We start from the raw sequence: 26360 nt of genomic DNA on the forward strand, positions 1-26360 counted from the left end.
GGGCAAACATTAGCTTATATATATCATTTATTTATTTATTTATCTCGTTCACCAAAGAAAATACCCGATTCTTTGAACACCTGTGGCGCCACAGTCGTGTGCTATTTGAAATTTCATTTCTCAACTGATCAGACACATTCCTATTAATTTTTTTTTGGTTTTGGAAGGTATCAGCTAATAAATGTTTTTTTTTCTTCCAATGGCAGTTGGCATATTCAAGTGACCAAATTACCCTAGTATTCAGGAAACCAAGTAATATGTTTATTGATATTTTTGCAGAACAAAGTGAGTGTTGATTTAAGAATACTAATTTTTTTAATCCCCTGTATTCTTTAGCTGTATAGTTGAAAGACTTTGTCAAGTTTACTTGCTAATTCTCAAATTGTCACTAAGCACAATGAGTGATTCAGAGACAAGTGTGTCCAGTAGGAGTCCTTCACCAGCAAAGCATAATAAACAGAGCTCAAGATCTCATCCTCATCTTCAGTCACGAGCTCCTAGGAGGGATCAGTCCAGGGACCGTGACTCTGATGCTTCATCTTGTGCATCAAGTGGAGAGCGGAGACATGGAGCTCACGAGTCTAGAGGTCATAGGAAGAAACTGTCGAAGGATGTTAATCATGATCATGGCAGACATGAGTCCGGGAAACATTCTAAACACGAGCACAGTGAAGACAGGCTTTCTTATGACAAAGAAAGAAGAAACAGAAGAATGCATGGAAAGGAAAAAAATGACAGTGTTAATGAAAAGAGAAGATATTCCAGGTCAAATTCTGCTAGTGAATCCGAAGATACATCGCCATCTCTTAGAAGGCAAATTTCTAGAGACAGGGATAGATTTAGAAATTCACACCATGACAACAATAAGGATACCAGAGAACAAAGAAGATCTAGATCTGGATTGAAATCTCCAAAGTCACACTCTAGAAATCAGAGATCAACTTCTAGAGATTCAAGAGAAGAATCAGCTGATGATAGGAAAAAAGATTCTCGGTCACATAAAAAAGTGCAATCTCACTCCAAGGATAGAAAGAAAACTGGATCCAAGCCCAGAGATTCTTCTGAATCAGAACTCTCGGAAACAACTGCAGAAAAACATAGCAGAGATCATCGACATAGTAAAAAGTCTAAGCGGGCTCGATCTGAGTCTTCAAAGTCCAAGTCTCCAAGCCACTTTCATAAAAAGAAGAAGAAGAAAAAAAGGTCTCGATCTGAATCATCAGCGTCTAGATCTCCCAGCCGTTCCGTGCACAAGAAAAAACTTTCCAAGCAAGCAAGGGCCGGCAGCTCCTCAGAGCCTGAGACGCAACAGGAAGTGAAGAAGAAGGCAGACAAGCCCACAACTGCAGCGGAGCAACTGAAGGGATTACTTGGAGATGGCCCTACCAAAAGTAGGTTTCTTTGATTTGCCTTCGAAAATATTTATAACTTTTCTATTGTTTCATTTGTTTCATCTTCTCTATGTGTCTCCATTGAAATTAACTGTAATTTGCATTTTGTCTCATCCTTAAGAATGCATGATGTCATGGTCTTGATGGAAGAATTAGCTGGTTCTGGCATCAAAAAATGCCATCAAACTGATACTAACATGAACAACCTCATACTAACATGAACAGAAACCTGCTAATTTTATGCAGTTTCATGAATAATATTGTTTTTATCCATAAATCTATCCTATTATACTAAAAATTTGTGAAAATTTGCCATAATAATTGTATAAATTGTCTGATTAAGCATTATATAGATGTTTTTAAAAAAGATAAGTGGTTGAATCAAATATTCAGATGCATGAAAGTTCAAAGGTACTTAATGGCTTGTAGGGATATTGCATTAAGAGCAGTGTAGACTGTAGAATAAAATTTGAAAATATTATGAGGTATTGTAGTGCTCATCTTGTTCCATAAAAACAGGGTGACTTGGACCATTTTGATATATAAAAACAAGTCACTACACTCAAAAACTCTACAGAAAACAAAACTCTACACTCAAAAACTCTAAAGAAAACAAAACTCTATATTCAAAAACTCTACAGAAAACAAAACTCTACACTCAAAGTTCTTACCTTAGAAAAGTTGTATTGACAGCTCTTGAAGTACCATGAGATAAGCTACAAATGCAATAATGAGATATTTCATGGTTATGTTTTACAATTTATTTACTATGTGCATATTTGTACCACAAAAAGTAAGCACTGAAAATGGTCCAAGTCACCCCTTCTACAGTACTTATATGGATTGAAATTAGCAGCAAAAATTTTTTATATGAAAGTATGCTAGTTTTTTGTGCTTCAATTCATGGAATATTCGATATGAAGTCTTTATAACCACTCTGCACATAAGCTATTATATTAATTATCCATTAAAATTGAGTTTGTTCACATTTAATGATATTTTTTATATAGGTACCAATCAAATTAATGTTGGACTGTAATCCACATTCTTTCTACAAAATAAATGTAATTTATTCTTCTTTAAGAAATTGGAACAATTATGGGCAACTTCTTTACTTTTTATAAATGAACTTGCATCAACTTTATCTTAATATAAATTAATCTTAATTAATTAATATTTTTAAATTAATTATTAACAATAATCAACATAATCAATTGATCAATAATTCAATAATGATAATAATTAAATGAACTTGCATCAAATTTATATTAATATAAATTAATCTTAATTAATTAATATTATTTAATTAATTATTAACAGTAATCAACATAATCAATTGATCACTAATTCAATAATGATAATAATTTTGTACCAGGGCTGGGGTCACCACCTTCACCTGACGGGCGCTGGGGCCACAGCAAATACCACGAGCAGCTGCGGCAGCAGTACTACGGTGAGTGCTGTGGAAGATGTAACATACTGTAAAGTTGGGTGACTCGTACCATTTCTAACCCTCATTTTTTTGTGAAATAAATAGTGACAAACCAGAAACTTGCGGCCATAGTGACAAACCAGAGATTTTTTAGAATCAGTTCATTTTTAACTTCTTCATTTACCTAAGATTTAAACCAATTTCTTAGGTATGATACCTAATGCTGGTATCCAGGATACCTACTTTACTGGTCTACTTGTGGGACTCAAACATGAACTTGAGAAGTTGAGGGAGAGTCTAAAAAAAACTCTCTGCTTTGCCTGCGGCTGATGTAACATGCTGTAAAATTGGGTGAATCATACCATTTCTAACCCTCATTTTTTTGTGAAATAAATATACATAAAGTATATTTATAAAATACCATAAAACGGGGTAATAAGGGACGGTTTTGAGCCTTTTTACAACACTTCTCTTTAACTTCACTTCTTGTTTGTCTGTCTGTCTGTCTGTCTGTCTGTCTGTCTGCTACAAATCTTGTAATCAAAATTTAATACACTTCTACTTATCCTATCGATCTGAAATTTTGTCCACTTGTGTAAAGTTGGAGACAATGCATGAATCAAATGTAAAAAAAAAAGATTTTAGAAATTAAATTTTTTTTTTATCAATATTAAAAAAAATTGAAAAAATAATTTTGTCAGCTACAAATCTTATAACTGATATTTGACTCACTTTTACCTGTCTAATTGATCTGAAATTTTGCACACTGGTGTGAAATCAGAGGCAATGCACGAATCAATAACCAGCATAAATAATTTTGAAAAAAAAATTTATATATTAAAAAAATTTATATATATTTGAAAAATTGAAAAGGTAGTTTTTTTAATTTTCGAAAATTAGATGAGAAATTCATTGTACATCTGTAAGATTGGAGATACTGGATTCTTTGGAAGTATTGTCTTTAAAAAGTAGTTTTTAAACGTATATTATTTTGTTAAAACTTCTTACCATGAAACATTTCATAAACAAGTTTAGACTCATTTCAGAGCTCTTTGCAAGGGCTATAGAATGGCATCTTCAAAAAAATGCCATATTCTATTTGTAAGGTGCCTGACATAAAATAAAATTCGTCCCAAATTACCCCTGGGAACGGGGTAATCCGGGACACTTGCAATAAAACTCAATTTTAAAATGTTTGAAGCATGCAGAGTGTACTTATCCATTACTAACAATACTCTGAAGTCCTCCTTTTGCATTGTAAATGATGTACATGTAGAATACATGACATTTTCTGTGTTTTTTACTTGTTTATTCTTTATTGATATGATATCACTATATTCATTCATTGATGCGATATTACCGTATCCATGAACATGCCGTTGAGCATTAACAACAACCTTGTCCACTGCAAGCTTCATATCAGCAGCCTTATAGCATTTTTCCTGTATCTGTAAGCTTACAGGATGGCTTGTAATTTCACACCATTTTAATTGGGTTAAGTGAATTCACCATAAAAAAGATTGTAAAAAATATACCTGAAACAGAAAGAAATGTTTCAGAAACAATCATCGTATGTTTTGAAGAAATAAAGCATACGGTACTTTTTATTGACAAATTCCTTATTGTTTTTCTCAATGAGTCAAACAAAATTTCTTGCTAGTGCTTGGAGATCAAAAAGCAGGTTACAAAAATGATGTTTTACTGGTATATGACATTTAGAATGTAAGAGAAAGAAATATACCTATATTCATCCTGTTTTTGGGGAATATCCTGTTACTTATATATGTGGTGCACTAATGTTCCTCATGATATGATTGATTTTGAGATAAGATGACATTTTACATAAATTTTATATAAATAGATGGCTGATTTTGACATAAGATTCATACTATTTTTTGCAACACTTCTCTTTAACTTCACTTCTTGTTGTTTGTTTGTCAGCTACAAATCTTATAATCAATATTTAACACACTTCTACCTCTCCAATCAAGCTGAAATTTTGCACACTTGAGTAAAGTTGGAGACAATGCATGAATCAATTGAGAGAATAAATAATTTTGAAAAATTTAATTTTTTTTATTGTAAAAATAAAATTTGAAATCAATTTTTTAATATTTGATAATAAAATTAGAAATTCATTGTACATGTGTAACATTGGAGACACTGGATTCTTTAGAAGAGTTGTCTTTAAAAAGAGTAATTTTTAATGCATACTATTTTTATAGGTTCGTCCTCGAGCAAAGACGGTCTCCTTCCCACCCCCCACAGCGGGGGCTCCGCACCCTCTTCCCACCACCGCCACCCCGACCCTCCCTCAGAGCCCCGCCACCACCACCACCACCGCCACCATGGCAGGTCACATGACCGGAGCACCCGACACAAACCCTTCAGGTGAGGCCCCCTGCTGCCCCCTGCCCTCCGAGTGAAGACTTCAGCACCCAGGGGCTGGGGGCATGAGCAGGGGTACTCTATACTATTATTTACTCTATTTATTATACTCTACTCTATACTCTATTATTATTATTTGGGCAATATTATTATTTATACTATTATTAATACTCTATTTATTATTATACTCTATTTATTTAATCTATACTATTATTTACTCTATTTATTATTATTATTTATCTATACTATTATTTACATGTACAAATCCATGTCTATTGACACATTGACTCTGATGGCTTCATCTTGTACTATTATTTCATTTTTAGCGCATTTTCTCATCTATGGAAAAAATGCACTATTGTGCTCGCCATGTCCGTCCGTCCGTCCGTCTGTCCGTCCGTGACCTCAAGTTTTTGTCAACGAGAAAATGCGCTCTCTGTCACTCACTGCAGTGAGTACTGAGTTATATTTTTTTAATTTTTCATACTATTATGAAATGCAGAAATAAAAAATTTTATAGTGATTTTTCATTGGTCCTAAACATTCTACTAACGGAATATCAAGTATAATGTGTTAATAAATCCAAACTAGTGTTGTGAAATTTATTTTCATAAAAAAGTGTTGACTTAATTGAAATGGGACGTAGGTATATGTACCACTGCATCCTTGAGAAATCCATGTCTGTTAACAGGAACATATCAGCCTTATGGATCACTTACATATGGCCAGATAAATTATAGAATTTGCTTTGATTCAAATATTCACCCCGAAAATATTTATGCAATTCAATCTTCCTCCATGCGGGCAAGCAAGTTTTATTCATTCTTTTAAATAAATTAAGTCAGACATGTAGGATTCTGTTTTTAATATAGCTGACGGTATTGTCTCATTGGATGGCCATTGACTTATGAGGGAGAGAATTCTGAAGCATGCCCATTTTCTGGGTAATAGGGTAACTTAGACCACTTTTTTTATAAATGATGCCATTTTTTTACTAGCTAAATTAAACTTGAATTGAAACGTGCAAAATACAGGTCTACACTCTAGCTTCACTCACCATAAATTGCTGGCTCCTGCCTCTCATAGTCTTTATGTGATTTCGAAAAAGTGGTGGTCTTTGTTACCCCAGCTCTTGGGGTAACTTAGACCGGGTGGTAAAATCAATTATATTTTTTGGTAAAATAACTCCAAATAACTCCAGGTCTTGGTGCATTGTAGTAGAACTCTTCTAGTTACATATGCAAATGACAAACTTGAGGAAAGTGTCATAGTTTGCCAATGGGGGGCGCCGCCCCATAATGAGGGAAATGTGACTACCTAATGGCAGCCCTGATGGGGTAAATATTGACTGGCTTGGAAATTAAGTTAAAATTACCATATATAAGACTCTGTAGAGTCTGAAACATAAAATATGTTATATATGGTAATTTTATATTAACTTCCAAGCCGGTCTATGTTACCCCGTCAGGGCTGACATTAGGTGTTCTAAGTTTCCCCATTTGGGGGGCAGCGCCCCCCATTTGCAAACTATGACACTTTCCTAAAATTTATCATTTGCATATGTAACTAGAAGAGTTCTACTACAATGCACCAAGACCTGGAGTTATTTTACCAAAAAATAAAAAAATTGGCTTTAAATAATAGCTCTTTTTCATGGGTCACATTTTAAATTTGTAACCTGTTAGATATGCAAACTTTTTAAATCTTTCCATTGTGTTATGTAGCCTCAGTATTAGGCCTTTCATGCCCTTTGACAAAATTTTTCTATGTCAAATAGTTTTTGAGTTTTGGGGGTTTTTGTTACAAAACGAAGAGTGGTCTAAGTTACCCCGCTGGTCTAAGTTACCCCATTTTACGGTATTAATTCTAAAACTCCTGTAATCTATGAATTCACTGAAAATCACTGGAATATAATATAAAATTATATCTATCATTTTTTTCTTCACTTTATTGAATATAGGTATTAATTCTTAACTCTTGTAATTTATGAATTCACTGAAAATCAATGGAATATAAAATGAAATTATATTTTGTATATAATCTTCTAAGTACAAAATTTTCTTTAAAATTATTATAATGAAAGGAACTAAAAGATTGTCCGGGGTTGCAGGGACCAGTTTGAGGAGATGCTGGAGCAGCGCCGGAGCTGCAGGAGGGACATCGCCAGGGACGGAGTGCCTCTAGTGTGGGGGCAACCGCCTCTTGAGTGCCCTGAGTGAGTGGCCGGTGCCCAGTGTGGGGTGCCCTGAGTGGGGGTGAGAAGTGCCTCTAGTGTGGGGGCAACCGCCTCTTGAGTGCCCTGAGTGAGTGACTGGTGCCCTGAGTGGGGTGATGAGTGCCTCTAGTGTGGGGGCAACCGCCCCTTGAGTGCCCTGAGTGAGTGGCAGGTGCCCTGTGTGAGTGGCAGGTGCCCTGAGTGGGATGTTAACTCTGGATGGAGTGAAAATTGTGGGCTTTACTTTTTGGAAATAGAAGATGTTCAAAATTCAATTATTGATCAGTTCAGTAATTCACTAATTACTAGTTATTCATTATTCATTAGTTATTCATTATTCATCAATTATTCACTAATTATTCATTAGTTCTTAGTTATTCTTTGATCATTCATTAATTATTCATCAATGTTTGCAGTTCAGACGAGCACAGCGAGCATGAGGGGGCGGAGGCCCCCAGCGCCCCCCTGCCCCCCACCAAGCACAAGACCAAGTCTAAGAAAGAGAAGAAGAAGCGCAAGAAGAAAGAGAAGAAGAAGCTACGCAAGCAGAAGCGCAAGCTCAAGAAGCTCAAGGCGGCGCTCAAACTCCAAGGAGGCAGCGTTAAAATCAAGGATATCTCCTCCGACTCAAGCTCCGACTCTGAGTCCGACTCCGACTCATCCGACTCCGAGGAGTCAACCACGTGGATTGAGCGAACAAGTTAGCCAGTTACTCTTTTTTTACCTTTTTTACTACTTTTTTTACGTTTTTACTCTTTTTTTAACTTTTTTACTACTTTTTTTACTACTTTTTGTGGTACTTTTTTATACATTTGTAATTTTTTCTGCATTTTTCACTTATTTTTGCTACATTTTTTCCCTTTTTTTGATACATTTTTATAATTTTTTTGCTGCATTTAAATCTTTTTCCCCTCTTGAACTATAGTCTTTTTCTACACTTAAAGAAATAACTTGTCCAATTTGTGATGCATTTTTGGCCCAGTGTGAGTGGGTCGTCCTGCTCAAGTTACCTCCTCTACATGGAGGTTATATTATGTATATCGCACAGTAATTATTTTTAATTAATTAATAATTAATTCCTGTTGTCCGCAGAAGGCGCTGACGGGGAGATGGTCGAAGAGGAGGTCATCGGTCCCCTGCCCAAGCAGCAGGTTACCCTCACCAAGAAGGACTACGGCAAGGTAATTAATTGGTAATAATGGTAATGAATACTGTTTGCTTGCATGGCAAGGTAATTAATAATTGGTAATTTAGGTAATAAATAATGTTTGCTTGCATGGCAAGGTAATTAATAATTGGTAATTTAGGTAATAAATAATGTTTGCTTGCATGGCAAGGTAATTAATAATTTATTTATTATCGTCTTGTGCCTCGTTGTCACATCTCATGCCACGTTGCCACATCTCATGCGACGTTTCCACATCTCTCATGCCGCGGTGCCACATCTCTAACGCGACGGTGCCACATCTCTCATGCCACGTTGCCACATCTCTCACGCTACGTTGCCACATCTCTCACGCCGCGGTGCCACATCTCTCACGCCACGTTGCCACATCTCTCATGCTACGTTGTCACATCTCTCACGCCACGTTGCCACATGTGCAGGCGCTGTTGCCAGGTGAAGGCGCCGCCATGGCGGCATTTGTGGCGGAGGGCAAGCGAATCCCCCGACGTGGCGAGATCGGTCTCACGTCCGACGAGATCACGTCATACGAGGACGAGGGCTACGTCATGTCAGGTGTGTCCCCTTTAACCCCTGATAACCCCTTTAAACCCTGATGCCCAATTCAACCCCTACTACCCTTTAAATCCTTCAACCCCATCACCCCTCTTAACCCCTGAAAAGCCGTTTCGACCCCTCTAACCCCTTCAAACCCTCTAACCCCTGATAACTCTGTGAACGGTGGACAACGTTCACTGTCATCCGTGTTCATTTTATCTAGTGTGCACACCGAAAGCCACATCTAGCGTGGCTGCCTTAGTAACATTGATGTCCGGACCTTACTTGGGTGGTAGTGACTTAGTGCAAGGTTTGGGCCTATACTTTCAGAAAAAAGTTAAGAGATCGTAAGTTCATCAGCCAATCATTGACGGCCTTGCAAGCAAAAACCACCAATCATAGACAAGAAAATAGAGCGTAAGTACTTACGTTCACTTAGCGAGTTTTGAAAGTATGGCCATAGGTCTGAGTGGCTGTGAGTCAGTTAGTCAGTCGTGTCCCGCCAGCCATACAGTGAGGTTCATACCTGTTCTCATCTCGCTCCGTTGCTAAGTTAGCTCCAACGCTAGTTTGTGATGCTCCAACGCTAGTTTGTGATGCTCCAACGCTAGTTTGTGATGCTCCAACGCTAGTTTGTGATGCTCCAACGCTAGTTTGTGATGCTCCAACGCTAGTTTGTGATGCTCCAACGCTAGTTTGTGATGCTCCAACGCTAGTTTGTGATGCTCCAACGCTAGTTTGTGATGCTCCAACGCTAGTTTGTGATGCTCCAACGCTAGTTTGTGATGCTCCAACGCTAGTTTGTGATGCTCCAACGCNGCTCCAACGCTAGTTTGATCTTGTGCTCCAACGCTAGTTTGATCTTGCGCTCCAACGCTAGTTTGATCTTGCGCTCCAACGCTAGTTTGTTTAGCTGTGCTCTAAATGCTCCATCAAGCAGTGTAATGTCTATCGTGCTGGTTCTGTTATTTTTTAAACTTATCCCTTTCAAGTGCTCTTTGCTGCAATAAAACTATGTTTTATCCGTGTAACCGAAGTTTTAATGGAAGACATTCTATTGCAACAAAATGCACTTTAACTAGTCACAGAGTCCTTGAACTTTTTACGAGATAGTTGCCGGGGTTTGGCTGTAAGGGCTCTGATCTTTCTGACAAGTTTAAGGGTTGCGGCAGTCGTTCGGTGACAACTCCTTTAACCCCTCACAACTGTCCCCTTCTGACGCTCCTTCAACTCCTTCAACCCCTCTAACCCCTGTAACCCTCTCAAAGCCCTTTAACCACTTCAAAACCTCTAACTCCTGATAACCCATTTCATAACTTTCCCCTCCTGACGCCTCTCTAACCCCCCTCAAAGCCCTCTAACCCCTTCAACCCTTCTAACTCCTTCAACCCCATTAACCCCTCTACCTCTACAGGGTCGCGGCACCGGCGCATGGAGGCGGTGCGGCTGCGTAAGGAGAACCAGATCTAACCCCCTGTAAATACCCCTACAGGGTCGCGGCACCGGCGCATGGAGGCGGTGCGGCTGCGTAAGGAGAACCAGATCTACAGCGCCGACGAGAAGCGCGCGCTGGCGCTCTTCTCGCGCGAGGAGCGAGCCAAGAGGGAGAGCAAGATACTGACGCAGTTCAGGGATATAGTGACGCATAAGATTAATAAGAGGGGCAACTAGGGGGAGCTGGGGGAGTGCTAGCGGAAGGAGAGGGAGGAGGAAGGCGTGGGGGAACTAGGGGGAGGAGGGAGAGGGGGAACTAAAGGGAGGAGGAGGGAGTGGGGTACTAGGGGAGCTGGGGGACTAGGGGGAGCTGGGGGTGTAGGGAGAGTGAGGGGGAGCTGGGGGATAGGGAGAGCTGGGAGAACTAGGGGGACTGAGGGAGTGCTAGGAAGGACTGTGGGGAGGGGCAACTAGGGGAGGAGGGAGTGGGGGGAACTAGGGGGAGCATGAGGGAAAATTCATTATTTTTTAGTGTAATAATAAATTGTACAAATCATAAATTTCAACTAAGAACACATTGGACGATGATAATATTTTAGCACGTAGGTAGGAATATCATTAGGATGCTGGACTTGTAACGAGACTGTTATTTAAGTAGACGTTATGGTTGTTTTATTTAGGTCTCCATTAAACGTAAGCTATAATTGCGCGTGTTTTATTAACAAATGAATATAATTTAATAACAATAATTAGGACTGACTTTAACTTCATATAGCACGTATGTACGTTTGTGATCTACTATCGTGAAAACGTTCAAATAACACGGAGTTTTTTTTATTCATTAAACTATTAATAATATTAGGCTAATATTCACTAGCTATTATTAATTATTAATAATAACTAATTTGCTAGTATTCACCAACCGTCACTTAAACTTCTGATCTCGACTGATATTCAGCTCAGACGTCTGGTTAAGCCGTGGCCTTAGATGTTGCTAAAGTATATTATATATACTGTGTTAGTCATGAATATAACACTGGTTTTGTATTGTTCGAGTATTTATCATTTCTGTTTTTGAATCACGCACTAGGCCTCGTTGTGCATGTGATTTATAATCGCTTCATCTTTGGTCGTGCTCGATTATTTACTATAGTTATCTGAGGCTATCTTTAAATCTTACATTAGCTAGGTCATTCAATGTCATATGTTAGCTAACTTCAGCTATAAAAGACAAACTTTATTTCACAACCCAACCTGCCTGAAGCCTTAGCTACCAATAGGGAAATGTGCTTTTTACACGAGGCTAGTATTAGGTGCGAGTTTTTGCATTCCAAATATTGCGATAATCTATTCTTCAGACGCAAGTAGCTGATGCAATTTAGGTTGTTAATGTCAAGTCAAGAAAACATTGCAGCTTAAAATCGAAAAAAATATAACTCAGTACTCACTGCAGTGAGTGACAGAGAGCGCATTTTCTCGTCGACGAAAACGTGAGGTCACGGACGGACGGACAGACGGACATGGCGAGCACAATAGTGCATTTTTTCCATAAAAGGAAAAAATGAGAAGGCTCAATGAGAAATAGGCTCAATGAGAAAAATAGAATCAAAAGTAAAATGAGCAATAATAGACGAGGGTAAACTTGTTGGCAAAGGAGAAAAACGACGAAGAACTTTTAGAAGCATAGAATTTGTAAAACTATAATAAAAAATAAACTGCAGTCTGATTCTTATAGCCGTAGTGTGCGCAACTGCGCCGCTCTGTATTATGCTGGGAGCAAGTGTTTCTAATATATCATATCATACAACATATCATAGCACATCATATATCATAACAGTGATGTTGGCGCTGAAGAGTAGGCCTGATGTGGCCTACGATTCTTATACTTTTCGTGACTTGTCCACAGGAGATCTAAAAACAGTTCTTTTGACCGGATCTTTTCCAACTATCGATAGTTTAATGGTTCGATACAGCCTACAGGTTCGATATACCTTGTGCTAAGCATTTCAAGTCGGAACATATATTTTTCCATAGCTTTATCTAGTCTGTTCTTGAACGCGTTCATACTTGGAGCGCCAACGATGTCATCGGGGAGGTTGTTCCACATGTCGGTGATTCGAAGCGAGAAGATATTTTGTCGCGTGGAGAAGTTGCAGCGCAGTTTTTTTTAGCTTATAGCTGTGGCCCCTGGTGTTTGTTCTTGTTTCAAATTCTAGTAACCCTTCAGGGACCTTGTATAGACCATGAGTATACTTGTATACTTCAATGAGGTCCCCACGCAGACATCGATAACTGAGGCTTGGAAGCTTCATAATCTCTAATCTTTCTTCAAAGGAGTTGCCCTTCAAGCCTGGAATAGAAACAAGAACCAACACCAGGGGCCACAGCTATAAGCTAAAAAAACTGCGCTGCAACTTTTCCACGCGACAAAATTTCTTCTCGCTTCGAATCACCGACATGTGGAACAGCCTCACCGAAGACATCGTTGGCGCTCAAAGTATGAACGCGTTCAAGAACAGGCTAGATAAATATATAGCGGTTTCAGCGTTTATTAGGCCGTAGGCCTGTCGCCGATTCTTAACATCGCAGAACATTCACAGCATTTTGAGGTCTCGAACTCGCAACTCACTGCTCCAATTCTGCTATGCTTAACCGCCCGGCCTCCTTGCCGATTCTGACCAGAAACTGGCGCACAGAGCTGGGGATCGAACCCGCGCCTCTCTGCGCCAATCTTGGTACTATGACTTTTAACCACTGGGCCATGGAGAAATATATGTTCAGACTTGAAATGCCTAGCCCCATATCGAATCCGGTGGAAGTCTAGTAGCTACTTGAAACTATCGTCAGTCTTGAAAAGATCCGATCAAATGACACGGTTTTAGATCTTCTGTGAACAAGGCACGAAAAGGAAAAGAATCGGCGACAGGCCACATCAGGCCTACACTTCAGCGCCGACATCACTATAGGTGCCTGTACACAGGGATAGTACTAGCCGCTAGTTCATGCGGCGCTTGAACTGTCCACGCTACTAGCCTCGTGTATAGGGGTTCAGCCGCTTCAGAGGCATGCGCCGGCAAGTGCCCGAGATGCGGCCGAGCGGGACAACGATGTGTTGATATCTTGGCTGGAGAAGTGGCTAGTAGCGCTGATGCAGCCATGGTGAGAGCATCTGTGCCGCTCTTGCGAAGAATCGTGGGTCAAGTGAATCATGGCTTGTTTGAACGATAATGTTTCTAAGAAGAAACAAACTAAGTGGATTCCAGACGATATTCAATTATTTTTTGAAATATTCCAAGATATGAATTAAAGTATAATGTTTTCCATGATGGTTACTCCAACAAAAAGAAGGGAGAAACGAGTATTTTGAAACGGAAATTAGACCTTATTAGTCAGGGTTTAGTTGTTCCCGACGCTGCATTTTCAAGGGCTAGAATAAATAGTATAATAACGACGTACAGAATCGAGTTGTTGAAGGTGATCCATTAACCATCTTCGCAGACCTCACTCGACGGCTTCTAATGACGCACTGGCGGGCGCGAAAGAGAAGATAGCGTCACCTTCTACTCTCCACGTGTGTACAGGCTTACTTGCCGGATAGTCACCAAGCGACTGACACTAGCCAGATTTACTAGCCGTCTGCACTATCCCCGTGTACAAGCACCTTATGCTATGCAATAGACAAGCAGTTAAAGACTGACCCACGATAGCCCCATGCATAGGCCGTTATATTATATGTTTATCGGGCGGTCTGCAATTTTCATTTTAAGCCATCGCATCGCAGGCGTAATTGTATTGCTGTCTTCAGAGTTTTCCGTCGTAAAAATCGCGTATTTATTTTGATGAAAAAGGATTTGTGAGGAGTAGATTAGAGAAATTCCCGGCATTATGACAAGGACTAACTTCAAAATGCTTGCTTTCATTTTGACGCATATATATCACGTTATCTTTTATTAAATAACATTATTAATTTCTAGAATTCAGTTGTATATTAATAGTAGAGAAGTAATCTCATATGGAAAATTTATCAGCCGATAAAATCTTCACAAGTTTTATGGCTTTTCAAATCTTGGAAAGTTTTACCAAGTTGAGAATAAAACTGCGCAGACAGAAATTTTTACGGCACACACATTTTGCATTGATCATTAAAAATTTTTATTGATCATGAATAAAGTCTATATTCGTGAGAATAAATGAATAATAAATTAAATACAATGAATTTACTAGATTTGTGATAGAAAACTCGCAAGCATAGAGCGGGCACTCGTAGTGCCAGGACGCACAGTGACCTTGAAAGGACACGCCGGTAACGTCCATCGTTTCAATCCATGCATTCTGGTCTCAAGGTGAATACGTTGTTTCTCTGTTACGTTGAAGTTTTCCATCGCCAGTAACGTAATCAAGCAATTTATTGTATATATTGGATTTGAGGTCATGATATAATTTTTCAATTTAATCTATGTTAGCTCCGTTTTTCTCGTAACATTTGTTATTCAACGTTTACGTTTGAATTCGGATAAGTTGTCAGCTGTCGCCAACCGTCGTCTGCCTGGTCAAGCGCCAAGCGGTGCCAATGTTGGTCTAGTACTAAGTGCAAATTCGTAGGATGCGCCCGTGTGTATGAGGAATATTTCTAGTTTCTTATTACACTGTGGATGTCAAACATTTTGTATCCTCTTATTATTACAAATGGAATTTAACAAGACTTGATCCTGTGTTATACTACATAAAACGAATGATTATAATGTAATTACAAAACAGTATAACTAACATCTCTGTTATGACTGTGAAGTGAACTGTGAAGTCAGACGCCAAGGTCACTAGTAGTAGTAGTAGTAGTACAAAGCAATTATAGTAGAAATTTCTTGATATGTAAATTTTTTACAAATCATTTTCAAATATTTCAAAAATAAATGCATAGTTTTTTTCCATTTGTACAAAAAAATGTGAATTTGTGAAAAATGTAGTCAATGCAGGAAATTATTCAAGACGGACATGGGCATTATTTTCTCAAATTCTCATTGAAGTGTGGCCCAAGCTGGAATATTGGACAGAAGTTACAAATGAATGAGAAAAAATAAATTATAATAATAAACAACCTAGCTTGTGAAACATATCAGTTTCTACGGCTCTAGCCCAATTTATTTGTTTAGAATAAGAATATAGCTAGGCCTAAGATTAGGCAAAACTAAACTTTCAGAGAAGAATACAAATAGGTAAAAATTAGAGGAATATTTTATTTATGCCTGCAGTTTTAGTATAAAAAATATAATACAATTTTGTATGCCTAGACTTTTTGGATCATTTTGCCCTAATTCCAGCTTAGTCTCAAACAAAGGATGTCATGGACTCAGTTCATTCCTAATTGCCTGATAGGCTATATTTTAAAATTTTCTCCCATTATCCCATAGCTATATCATGAGATGATGAGACTAAAGTGTAAATATATTGGATCAAGTTACAGGCTGGCTTGATATTGAATATACTTGATAATAATATTGAACACATAATTTAAAGAATGGAACCTTAATGGGTAGTATTTTATATTGGATTTGGTAGCATAAAACATGATCATTTGTGCAATTTAAGCGATACTGATATATATATGTAGATTGAGTAGTAAATGATTAATATATAAACAGTAATCAGTAATTGATATATAAATCATATGTATAATTCATCCCATACTGTTCATTCTGGTCTGGCCTCTTGTTTCTATTGCATATTAGGCAGCAGGATGGAATTTAGGAGAGGAAATATATTAATAAGTGCTAATAAGATATTGGAGGTAAAAATCTTAAATCATGTTATTTTCTATATTTGGCTTGTATTTTTGAACTGATTAACCCTTTAGCGGGCAAGCATTGAAATATCCAGAAATTAAAATATCAGTAACCATTTCAAGAAAGTAAGAAGTATTATACAATATATTTATTTCTATGAATTTTTGCAAATTTTGCCTATTGAAGGTTTAAAGCACACTTGAAGAATTCAATAAATGCAATCAGTACAGAAAATTTTTCTTCATAATTAAAATTCAGTTTATGCAAAGGAAAAATTAGAAACATAAAAATTTAATTTAATTAAATTTAATCAAGTTGCCAAAATAAATAAATATATATATTGATACTTCCACCTTTTGAAGAAAATGCGGAAAGAGCGTCAATTCCATTGTCCGAGTCAAAACCTTCATTTAAATGCTCATATTTCAATTTGTGGACTTATGGTGATGCTATAGATAGAACGATGGTCAGGTAATTAGTGATTGACTGAGGCAGTATAAGGATGCCTCAAAAACAAACAGGAAGCCGTGGTGAGGCTTTTTGTGACGCGATTTCAAGTGATCATATATGGTAACTTACCCGTGAAAGGGTTAAGTAACTGGGCTGGATTTGTTCTGAATATATGAACAAGTACCCATTGAATTCCACCCTAACCTTGGAGATTAGGCCACATCTGGCCTGTTGCTGACCAAGATCCAAATTTCCCTACTTTATACTATATCTTGTGGCTCAATTATGTACTTCTATTTATAATTAAAGAGATAGGATGTGTAATTGTTTCAGCAATATTTTTTGGCTCTAGAACTGACAGGGAAGTGCCAGCTGCTGCCCGTCTATTGAAATATTCTACAGATGGGCAGCACATAAAATACCTTGCAATTTTCAGTGTCAGCAAGAGCTTAGACTAGAAATTCTGGAAGTTTTCAGTTAATTTGCAGTAGAAGAAAAATATTTCATAGGCTACCTATTTAAAAAATAGCAGGTGTAAGTGTATGGTACCCATTGTACTTAATTTCCATGAGAGGAGTTTAACCATCATGTACATCTAATACTATTTAGGATCTGCTGCTGCTCTACCTTAGACCTATCAGTTCTTCTTTTGAATTCTCTATTTTAAGATTTTTATTATGTTATTAATATGCTATACCGGTATTTACTATGTTGTCCTTGACCTTCTTGCAAGGAAATTTAATTTGTTTGAATGGTTTTGTTTGATATTGAACCCTTTGTTTGAATTGATAATCTGGTAAAAAGTAATTAATTAATCCATTAATTTTTGAATATGTTAAAAGAATTTGATGAGCTTGAAAAACAGAAAAAGTGTGTAATGCTTGTCTGCCCTTTGAACATAACTTTTTAACATGCATAACATTTCTAGAATTAGCTTATTTAATAAAACTTCTTCATTAATAACTTCTATACCATATTTAATTTTTAAATACCATTTATGGTTCCAGGTCATTGATACTCCCATCTAGGGATGGTAAATTTGTTAATAGAATTATTAATACCAGTTTGAAATTTATACTAGTTTTGAATTACCTATTACCAGTTATAAACAATATACCAGTTTAAAGTATAAAATGTCGGTGCCGGTTGTGACGGTGGCCACGAAGCCGTTTGAGGGCCAGAAGCCCGGCACCAGCGGCCTCAGGAAAGCCGTCAAAGTCTTCCAGCAGGTGGGCTTTTTTTATTTCAATTTATACAATTAATTATTGAAGTTAAATAGGTATTTAAAAATTATTGATCAAACTTATGCCTGGGATGTTACATAGATGCTCTAGCAGTTAATTTAGTAGTCATTTGTTTGAAATAGGTTTTATGTCTACACTCGAACAATTATTGTAGAATTATTAATTAATTAATTGATAGTTGTGTATATTTTCAGACAATTATTAAATATTTGTTATTTTAAAAAATTTATTATGAGAATTATGTTAAATGTCAGACAATTAATTTTTATTATAAAAATTGGTTTGGGGTGTCATATCTGAAGTTGACAAAGTATTTTATGTTTTTTATTAAAAATTTTATTATTAATGAGCTTATAAATATGGAGATAAAAAGCACTTCATGTATTATTTGTGTACACAGGAGCACTACACGGAGAACTTCATACACTGTGTGCTGGAGGCGGGCAAGACGGTGGGGCAGACGCTGGTGGTGGGCGGTGACGGCCGCTACTACGGGGAGGAGGTGGTGGCCACCATCATCAGGATGGCGGCCGCTCATGGGGTGGGTTGATGTAGTCTGGTGGCCACCATCATCAGGATGGCGGCCGCTCATGGGGTGGGTTGATGTAGTGTGGTGGCCACCATCATCAGGATGGCAGCTGCTCATGGGGTGGGTTGATGTAGTGTGGTGGCCACCATCATACCATCATCAGGATGGCGGCCGCTCATGGGGTGAGTTGATGTAGTGTGGTGGCCACCATCATCAGGATGGCGGCCGCTCATGGGGTGAGTTGATGTAGTGTGGTGGCCACCATCATCAGGATGGCGGCTGCTCATGGGGTGGGTTGATGTAGTGTGGTGGCCACCATCATCAGGATGATGGCCGCTCATGGGTTGGGTTGATGTAGTGTATATTGGGTTATATTATTATATTGTATTAACAATAATATATATTATTGGTAATAAGCCTCATCTATTCAAACCTAGCACTTCTACCCTCTATTTAACCCTGATGTGCTAAGTAGTACTAATGATCCAGATTAATGTGATCATTAGTAAGTTAGACACACTGATGTTAATAATATTGATAATAATCAATAAATATTAATAATATTACCATGGATAATATTGATGTTAATGATGATGATGTTTACTAAAGCCTAGCACATCTAGTCTTTACTTAGCCCTAATCTACTTACTAGTACTAATGATCCTATTTAATGGGATCATTCCTAAGCTAGACACAATGATGTGAATGATGATGTGATAAGTGATGATAATGTTAATAATGATGTGATGTTGTTGTTAATGATGCAGGTGGCTAAGCTGGTAGTGGCCAAGGCCGGCATCATGTCCACGCCAGCCGTGTCGGCCATCATCAGGGAGCGAGGTCACCATCATGATTATTAATTAATTAATATCAATTATTACTCAAATATTACATTAATAATTGATACTGTCAGGATGATATTCAATAGCAATAATAATATCAATTTAATGATTAATAATATTATTAACTAATAATGTTAATATGTTAGGATATACACAGGGCGAGTATTTAAATAATGTAGTTGGTAATAGGTATTAAGTTGATTATCTAATTATTTGTCAATATTGTATTAAATGTAATGCTGAATTAATATTCATACAATATTCATACAGGCCTGTGTGGTGGTATCGTGCTCACGGCCTCACACAACCCCGGGGGCCCCGACGCAGACTTCGGCATCAAGTACAACTGCAGCAACGGAGGTGTGTACATTGTGTACATTGTGTAGTACAACTGCAGCAACGGAGGTGTGTACATTGTGTACATTGTGTAGTACAACTGCAGCAACGGAGGTGTGTACATTGTGTACATTGTGTAGTACAACTGCAGCAACGGAGGTGTGTACATTGTGTACATTGTGTAGTACAACTGCAGCAANTCTGTGTGACTCACTTCTGTGTGACTCACTTCTGTGTGACTCACTTCTGTGTGACTCACTTCTGTGTGACTCACTTCTGTGTGACTCACTTCTGTGTGACTCACTTCTGTGTGACTCACTTCTGTGTGACTCACTTCTGTGTGACTCACTTCTGTGTGACTCACTTCTGTGTGACTCACTTCTGTGTGACTCACTTCTGTGTGACTCACTTCTGTGTGACTCACTTCTGTGTGACTCACTTCTGTGTGACTCACTTCTGTGTGACTCACTTCTGTGTGACTCACTTCTGTGTGACTCACTTCTGTGTGACTCACTTCTGTGTGACTCACTTCTGTGTGACTCACTTCTGTGTGACTCACTTCTGTGTGACTCACTTCTGTGTGACTCACTTCTGTGTGACTCACTTCTGTGTGACTCACTTCTGTGTGACTCACTTCTGTGTGACTCACTTCTGTGTGACTCACTTCTGTGTGACTCACTTCTGTGTGACTCACTTCTGTGTGACTCACTTCTGTGTGACTCACTTCTGTGTGACTCACTTCTGTGTGACTCACTTCTGTGTGACTCACTTCTGTGTGACTCACTTCTGTGTGACTCACTTCTGTGTGACTCACTTCTGTGTGACTCACTTCTGTGTGACTCACTTCTGTGTGACTCACTTCTGTGTGACTCACTTCTGTGTGACTCACTTCTGTGTGACTCACTTCTGTGTGACTCACTTCTGTGTGACTCACTTCTGTGTGACTCACTTCTGTGTGACTCACTTCTGTGTGACTCACTTCTGTGTGACTCACTTCTGTGTGACTCACTTCTGTGTGACTCACTTCTGTGTGACTCACTTCTGTGTGACTCACTTCTGTGTGACTCACTTCTGTGTGACTCACTTTTGTGTGACTCACTTCTGTGTGACTCACGTCTGTATGACTCACTTCTGTATGACTCACTTTTGTATGACTCACTTCTGTATGACTCACGTCTGTATGACTCACGTCTGTATGACTCACGTCTGTATGACTCACGTCTGTATGACTCACGTCTGTATGACTCACTTCTGTGTGACTCACTTCTGTGTGACTCACTTCTGTGTGACTCACTTCTGTGTGACTCACTTCTGTGTGACTCACTTCTGTATGACTCATTTCTGTGTGACTCACGTCTGTATGACTCACGTCTGTATGACTCACGTCTGTGTGACTCACGTCTGTATGACTCATTTCTGTATGACTCGCTTTTGTATGACCCACTTCTGTATGACTCACTTTTGTATGACTCACTTCTGTATGACCCACCTCTATGACTCACTTATGTATGACCTACTTATGTATGACCCACTTCTGTATGACTCACGTCTGTATGACTCACGTCTGTTTGACTCACTTCTGTATGACCCACCTCTGTATGACTCACGTCTGTATACCACACAGGGCCGGCGCCGGACCACGTCACCAACGCTATGTATGGTCTCACCACACAGATCTCGCAATACAAGATCTGCCCCAGCCTCGTGTGTGATATACACATCATACAGACGTCTGTGTTCCAGGTGACGTGTGGTCCATACAGCCTGTAATGGGTGTACTGGGCAGGTGGACGGCACTAATGGGTGTAATGGGTGAGTGGACGGCACTAATGGGCGGGTGGACGGCACTAATGGGCGGGTGGACGGCACTAATGCTGTCTCTTATACACATCTAGATGTGTATAAGAGACAGCTACTGGGCAGGTGGACGGCACTAATGGATGTACTGGGCAGGTGGACGGCACTAATGGATGTACTGGGCAGGTGGACGGCACTAATGGGCAGGTGGACGGCACTAATGGGTGTACTGGGCAGGTGGACGGCACTAATGGGCAGGTGGACGGCACTAATGGGCAGGTGGACGGCACTAATGGGTGTACTGGGCAGGTGGACGGCGTGGGGGACTTCACCGTCGAGGTGGTGGACGGCGTGGACGGCTACGTGCGCCTCATGAAGTCCATCTTCGACTTCCCCGCCATCGCGGCCTTCATCAAGTCCTTCCCCGTCCTCATGGACTCCTTGAACGGGGGTGAGGGGGGACTTGAAAAAATGTTTTGGGGTGAGGGTGGCGTCCAAAAAAAATATTTTGGGGGGTGAGGGGCGGCGTCCAAAAAAATTTTTGGGGTGAAAAAAAGTTTTTTGGGGGTGAGGGGGCGCGTCCAAAATAATTTTTGGGGTAGAGGGCGGCGTCCAAAAATATTATCCTTTCTACGATAAAATTTTACCAGGATCGAAGCAGTGAGTTGCGTGTTCGAGACCCGCAACTAAATGTAAATGTTCGGCGATGTTGAGACTCGGGGACAGGCCTACGATCTAATTACCACTGAGGGCGATGTTCTGTACTATACTGTACTATATACTGCGTTGTATTGTATTGTACTATGCCGTATTTAAACTATTATACTATACTGTAATGTATTGTGCTTTACCGTACTATAATATATTGTATTATATTGCACTAAATTGTACTATACTGTACTCTAATTTGAACTTTATGCATAAATCATACGGAGGATATAATATTTATCCCTGTTATGTCCCTCACCCACGACTGCTCCCCCAGTGACGGGTCCCTACGTGGAGCGCATCTTCCTGGGGGAGTTGGGTGCTCCCCCGTCCAGCGTGCGCAACACGAAGCCTCTCCCAGACTTCGGGGGACTTCACCCAGACCCCAACCTCACCTACGCCGCGGACTTGGTGGCCACCATGCGGGGGACTGACCTGTACAAGATGGGGGCGGCGTTTGATGGGGACGGGGTGAGTGGGAGGTCTTTGATGGGGACGGGGTGAGTGGGGGACTTTGATGGGGACGGGGTGAGTGGGGGACTGACATGTACAAGATGGGGGCGGCCTTTGATGGGGACGGGGTGAGTGGGGGACTGACCTGTACAAGATGGGGGCGGCCTTTGATGGGGACGGGGTGAGTGGGGGACTGACCTGTACAAGATCTGTCTCTTATACACATCTAGATGTGTATAAGAGACAGGGCCATATGTGGGGAGGAAAGCTTTGGGTGAGACTGGCCATATGTGGGGAGGAGAGCTTTGGGTGAGACTGGCCATATGTGGGGAGGAGAGCTTTGGGTGAGGCCTGTCTCTTATACACATCTAGATGTGTATAAGAGACAGGTGGGGGACTGACCTGTACAAGATGGGGGCGGCCTTTGATGGGGACGGGGTGAGTGGGGGACTGACCTGTACAAGATGGGGGCGGCCTTTGATGATCAGAATCTCCTGTCAGAGTTCATAGTCGCGTGAGAGTATGACAGGCTGCCCAGAGGCTGCATTTCAGGCCCGGCCGAGGCGGACATTAGCGGCTGATTGACACGCTCCCCGAGTCCTGGGCGGCACCTGATCCATAGTAGGTCGGCACCTAAATTTCTGTAGGGCTACACCCCAGGTACTATAGCGACGTTACTAATGGTGATGTAATTGATGATACGATGGTAATTTAATAGTACTAGCGATGCGTTAATGGTACCACTGGTTCATATGATGGTAGTAATGGTATCACCGCCAGCACCTTAATTTTATTTGGGTACGGGGGTGGTGGTACGTCAATTTAATGGTACTATAGCGATGCTTTAATGGTATCACTGGTCCACCTAATAGTAGTAATGGTATGACCAGGACCGCAACATGATCCTGGGCGAGCGCGGTTTCTTCGTGACGCCCTGCGACTCCGTGGCCGTCATCGCCAACAACGCCTCCTGCATCCCCTACTTCAGGGGGGGCGTGGGGGGCCTGGCCCGCTCCATGCCCACCAGCTGCGCCCTCGACAGGTGGGGATTAGGGGGGGCCTGGCCCGCTCCATGCCCACCAGCTGTGCCCTCGACAGGTGGGGATTAAGTGGGGCCTGGCCCGCTCCATGCCCATCAGCTGTGTCCTCGACAGGTGGGGAGTGTGGGGGAATTATGTGGGTTACATTAAGAGAAATAGGTGGGTATGGATGACCCACTTACACGAACGTCACAAATAAATCATACCTTAAATTTAAAGGGCAAGTAATATGTCAGTATGACCCACAAATGGGGCAATAAAGTGCATCGGTATTTGGACGCCAATGACTCGTCTAAGTGGGTCATCCAGACCCTCATTTTTCTCTCAGTGTAAAGTTAGGAGTGCCGTGCATCATTGAAGCAGTGAGTTGCAGGTTCAAAACTCAAGCAACCTGTAAAAACTTTGTGGTCTCTTGAATCTGCGACTGGCCTACTCAGATTTAAAACCTATTATCATTATTTTTATCATCACTAAAAATAAGACAGATGATCAGTAATAGTTAGACACCAGGATTAGGATTATATTATTAAAGGGATATATTGTATATGATATCGTATTGTATATTATCTTCATGATTATATTGTGTGCCGTGATAATAATTATTTTATCCATTACTTATACAAATATTGGATTTATGATATTAATATTATTAATACTAACATTATTGGTGGCATCCGGAGCACGCATGTGAGTTGTTTGCTTCCATTGCCACGATTCTTGCAATCTGAGAAAAAATGAATTGCTATAGGTATGTTTTAAGCACTCGTATGATTTCATTGACATTCTATTATTTGTATTTTTGTACGTGAAACTACATTCTATTTTTTTAAGTCTGTCTAAAATGATTATTTTTAAGAAATGTTGAAATTGGATTCAACGTAACCATGGTTTGTCCGCTAGGATTAATTTAATAGAGTTTGTCCTCTAGGGTAACGCAGGTGCTGAAGGTGCAATATTAAACAAAAATATTAAAAATATATTATACTAAAGATAAATTAGGTATGTTATATTGAAGTTATATTAAGTTAACTTATTAAATTAACCCTCTTTTATCCTCTAGGGTGGCGGCGGCCCTGAAGGTGGAGATGTTCGAGGTGCCCACAGGCTGGAAGTACTTTGGCAACCTCATGGACGCGGGGAGACTGGCCATATGTGGGGAGGAGAGCTTTGGGTGAGACTGGCCATATGTGGGGAGGAAAGCTTTGGGTGAGACTGGCCATATGTGGGGAGGAAAGCTTTGGGTGAGACTGGCCATATGTGGGGAGGAAAGCTTTGGGTGAGACTGGCCATATGTGGGGAGGAAAGCTTTGGGTGAGACTGGCCATATGTGGGGAGGAAAGCTTTGGGTGAGACTGGCCATATGTGGGGAGGAAAGCTTTGGGTGAGACTGGCCATATGTGGGGAGGAAAGCTTTGGGTGAGACTGGCCATATGTGGGGAGGAAAGCTTTGGGTGAGACTGGCCATATGTGGGGAGGAAAGCTTTGGGTGAGACTGGCCATATGTGGGGAGGAAAGCTTTGGGTGAGACTGGCCATATGTGGGGAGGAAAGCTTTGGGTGAGACTGGCCATATGTGGGGAGGAAAGCTTTGGGTGAGACTGGCCATATGTGGGGAGGAAAGCTTTGGGTGAGACTGGCCATATGTGGGGAGGAAAGCTTTGGGTGAGACTGGCCATATGTGGGGAGGAAAGCTTTGGGTGAGACTGGCCATATGTGGGGAGGAAAGCTTTGGGTGAGACTGGCCATATGTGGGGAGGAAAGCTTTGGGTGAGACTGGCCATATGTGGGGAGGAAAGCTTTGGGTGAGACTGGCCATATGTGGGGAGGAAAGCTTTGGGTGAGACTGGCCATATGTGGGGAGGAAAGCTTTGGGTGAGACTGGCCATATGTGGGGAGGAAAGCTTTGGGTGAGACTGGCCATANCAGTCTACCCTCAGGTACAGTCTACCCTCAGGTACAGTCTACCCTCAGGAAGAGTCTACCCTCAGGTACAGTCTACCCTCAGGTACAGTCTACCCTCAGGTACAGTGTACCCCCATCATCTACCCTCGTCTACCCTCACCTACCCTCATCATCTACCCCCATCATCTACTCCCATCATCTACCCTCATCATCTACCCCATCCTCTACCCCATCATCTACCCTCATCTACCCCTATATCTACCATCACCTACTCTCATCATCTACCATCATCTACCCTCAGGTATGACTACGAGAACTGCGCGGCTGAGCCCTGCGGTGCCATGGTTGCCAGGCTGCGGGGTTTGGTTGACGGCGTTGACGGGGGGTTGACGGGCAAGTCCTTCGTTGACGGGGAGAAGTCCTACACTGTTGACAGGGCGGACGACTTCAGCTACACTGACCCTATTGACGGCAGTGTTGCCACACAGCAGGTTTGTTGCCATCATACCCCCCGTCCCCTCTCACCCGTGCCTCACCCGTCCCCCCTTACCCGTCCCCCTTCACCCTCAGTATCCTTAGTATTTGTTTGGGACATAGCAGTCCCAGGCCACGATGGATCGCCGCCTCTGATTATCGTTCATCCGCCCTCATTTGGGCCACCTGATGTGTATAAGAGACAGAGAGAAACCAGCTCCGTTAC

At 40.6% G+C, this 26360-nt stretch overlaps 2 protein-coding genes across 2 annotated transcripts in view; both read left to right on the forward strand.

Moving 5' to 3' along the window:
- The first annotated feature begins 260 nt into the window (after positions 1-260).
- LOC108665520 (NKAP family protein CG6066) lies at positions 261-10817 on the forward strand. The gene is made up of 9 exons (XM_018152279.2): positions 261-1391; positions 2767-2844; positions 5049-5214; positions 7322-7426; positions 7843-8126; positions 8519-8607; positions 9032-9164; positions 10561-10610; positions 10689-10817. The coding sequence occupies exons 1-9, from the start codon at positions 398-400 to the stop codon at positions 10815-10817; spliced, it is 2028 nt and encodes a 675-aa protein (XP_018007768.2). The 5' UTR covers positions 261-397.
- Positions 10818-17861: 7044 nt separating this feature from the next.
- Positions 17862-26360, forward strand: part of LOC108665519 (phosphoglucomutase-1-like) — a 10529-nt gene continuing 2030 nt past the window's right edge. The window contains exons 1-11 of the mRNA XM_018152278.2: positions 17862-17885; positions 17924-18039; positions 18455-18595; positions 19351-19423; positions 19696-19785; positions 21386-21504; positions 21868-22009; positions 22544-22737; positions 23610-23761; positions 24820-24930; positions 25713-26151. Coding sequence (XP_018007767.1) covers positions 17944-18039; positions 18455-18595; positions 19351-19423; positions 19696-19785; positions 21386-21504; positions 21868-22009; positions 22544-22737; positions 23610-23761; positions 24820-24930; positions 25713-26151 — 1557 coding nt within the window. The 5' untranslated portion in view covers positions 17862-17885; positions 17924-17943. The remainder of the gene's footprint in view (positions 17886-17923; positions 18040-18454; positions 18596-19350; positions 19424-19695; positions 19786-21385; positions 21505-21867; positions 22010-22543; positions 22738-23609; positions 23762-24819; positions 24931-25712; positions 26152-26360) is intronic.

The sequence above is a fragment of the Hyalella azteca genome, unplaced genomic scaffold, assembly GCF_000764305.2.
Source record: "Hyalella azteca isolate HAZT.00-mixed unplaced genomic scaffold, Hazt_2.0.2 contig11752, whole genome shotgun sequence".
Lineage (NCBI taxonomy): Eukaryota > Metazoa > Arthropoda > Malacostraca > Amphipoda > Hyalellidae > Hyalella > Hyalella azteca.

Coding starts and splice junctions, on each gene's coding strand:
- LOC108665520 (XM_018152279.2), top strand. CDS start 398: ATGAGTGATTCAGAGACAAGTGTGTCCAGTAGGAGTCCTTCACCAGCA. Junction 5,215..7,321: donor ACCCGACACAAACCCTTCAG/GTGAGGCCCCCT, acceptor CCGGGGTTGCAG/GGACCAGTTTGAGGAGATGC. Junction 7,427..7,842: donor CCGCCTCTTGAGTGCCCTGA/GTGAGTGGCCGG, acceptor CAATGTTTGCAG/TTCAGACGAGCACAGCGAGC.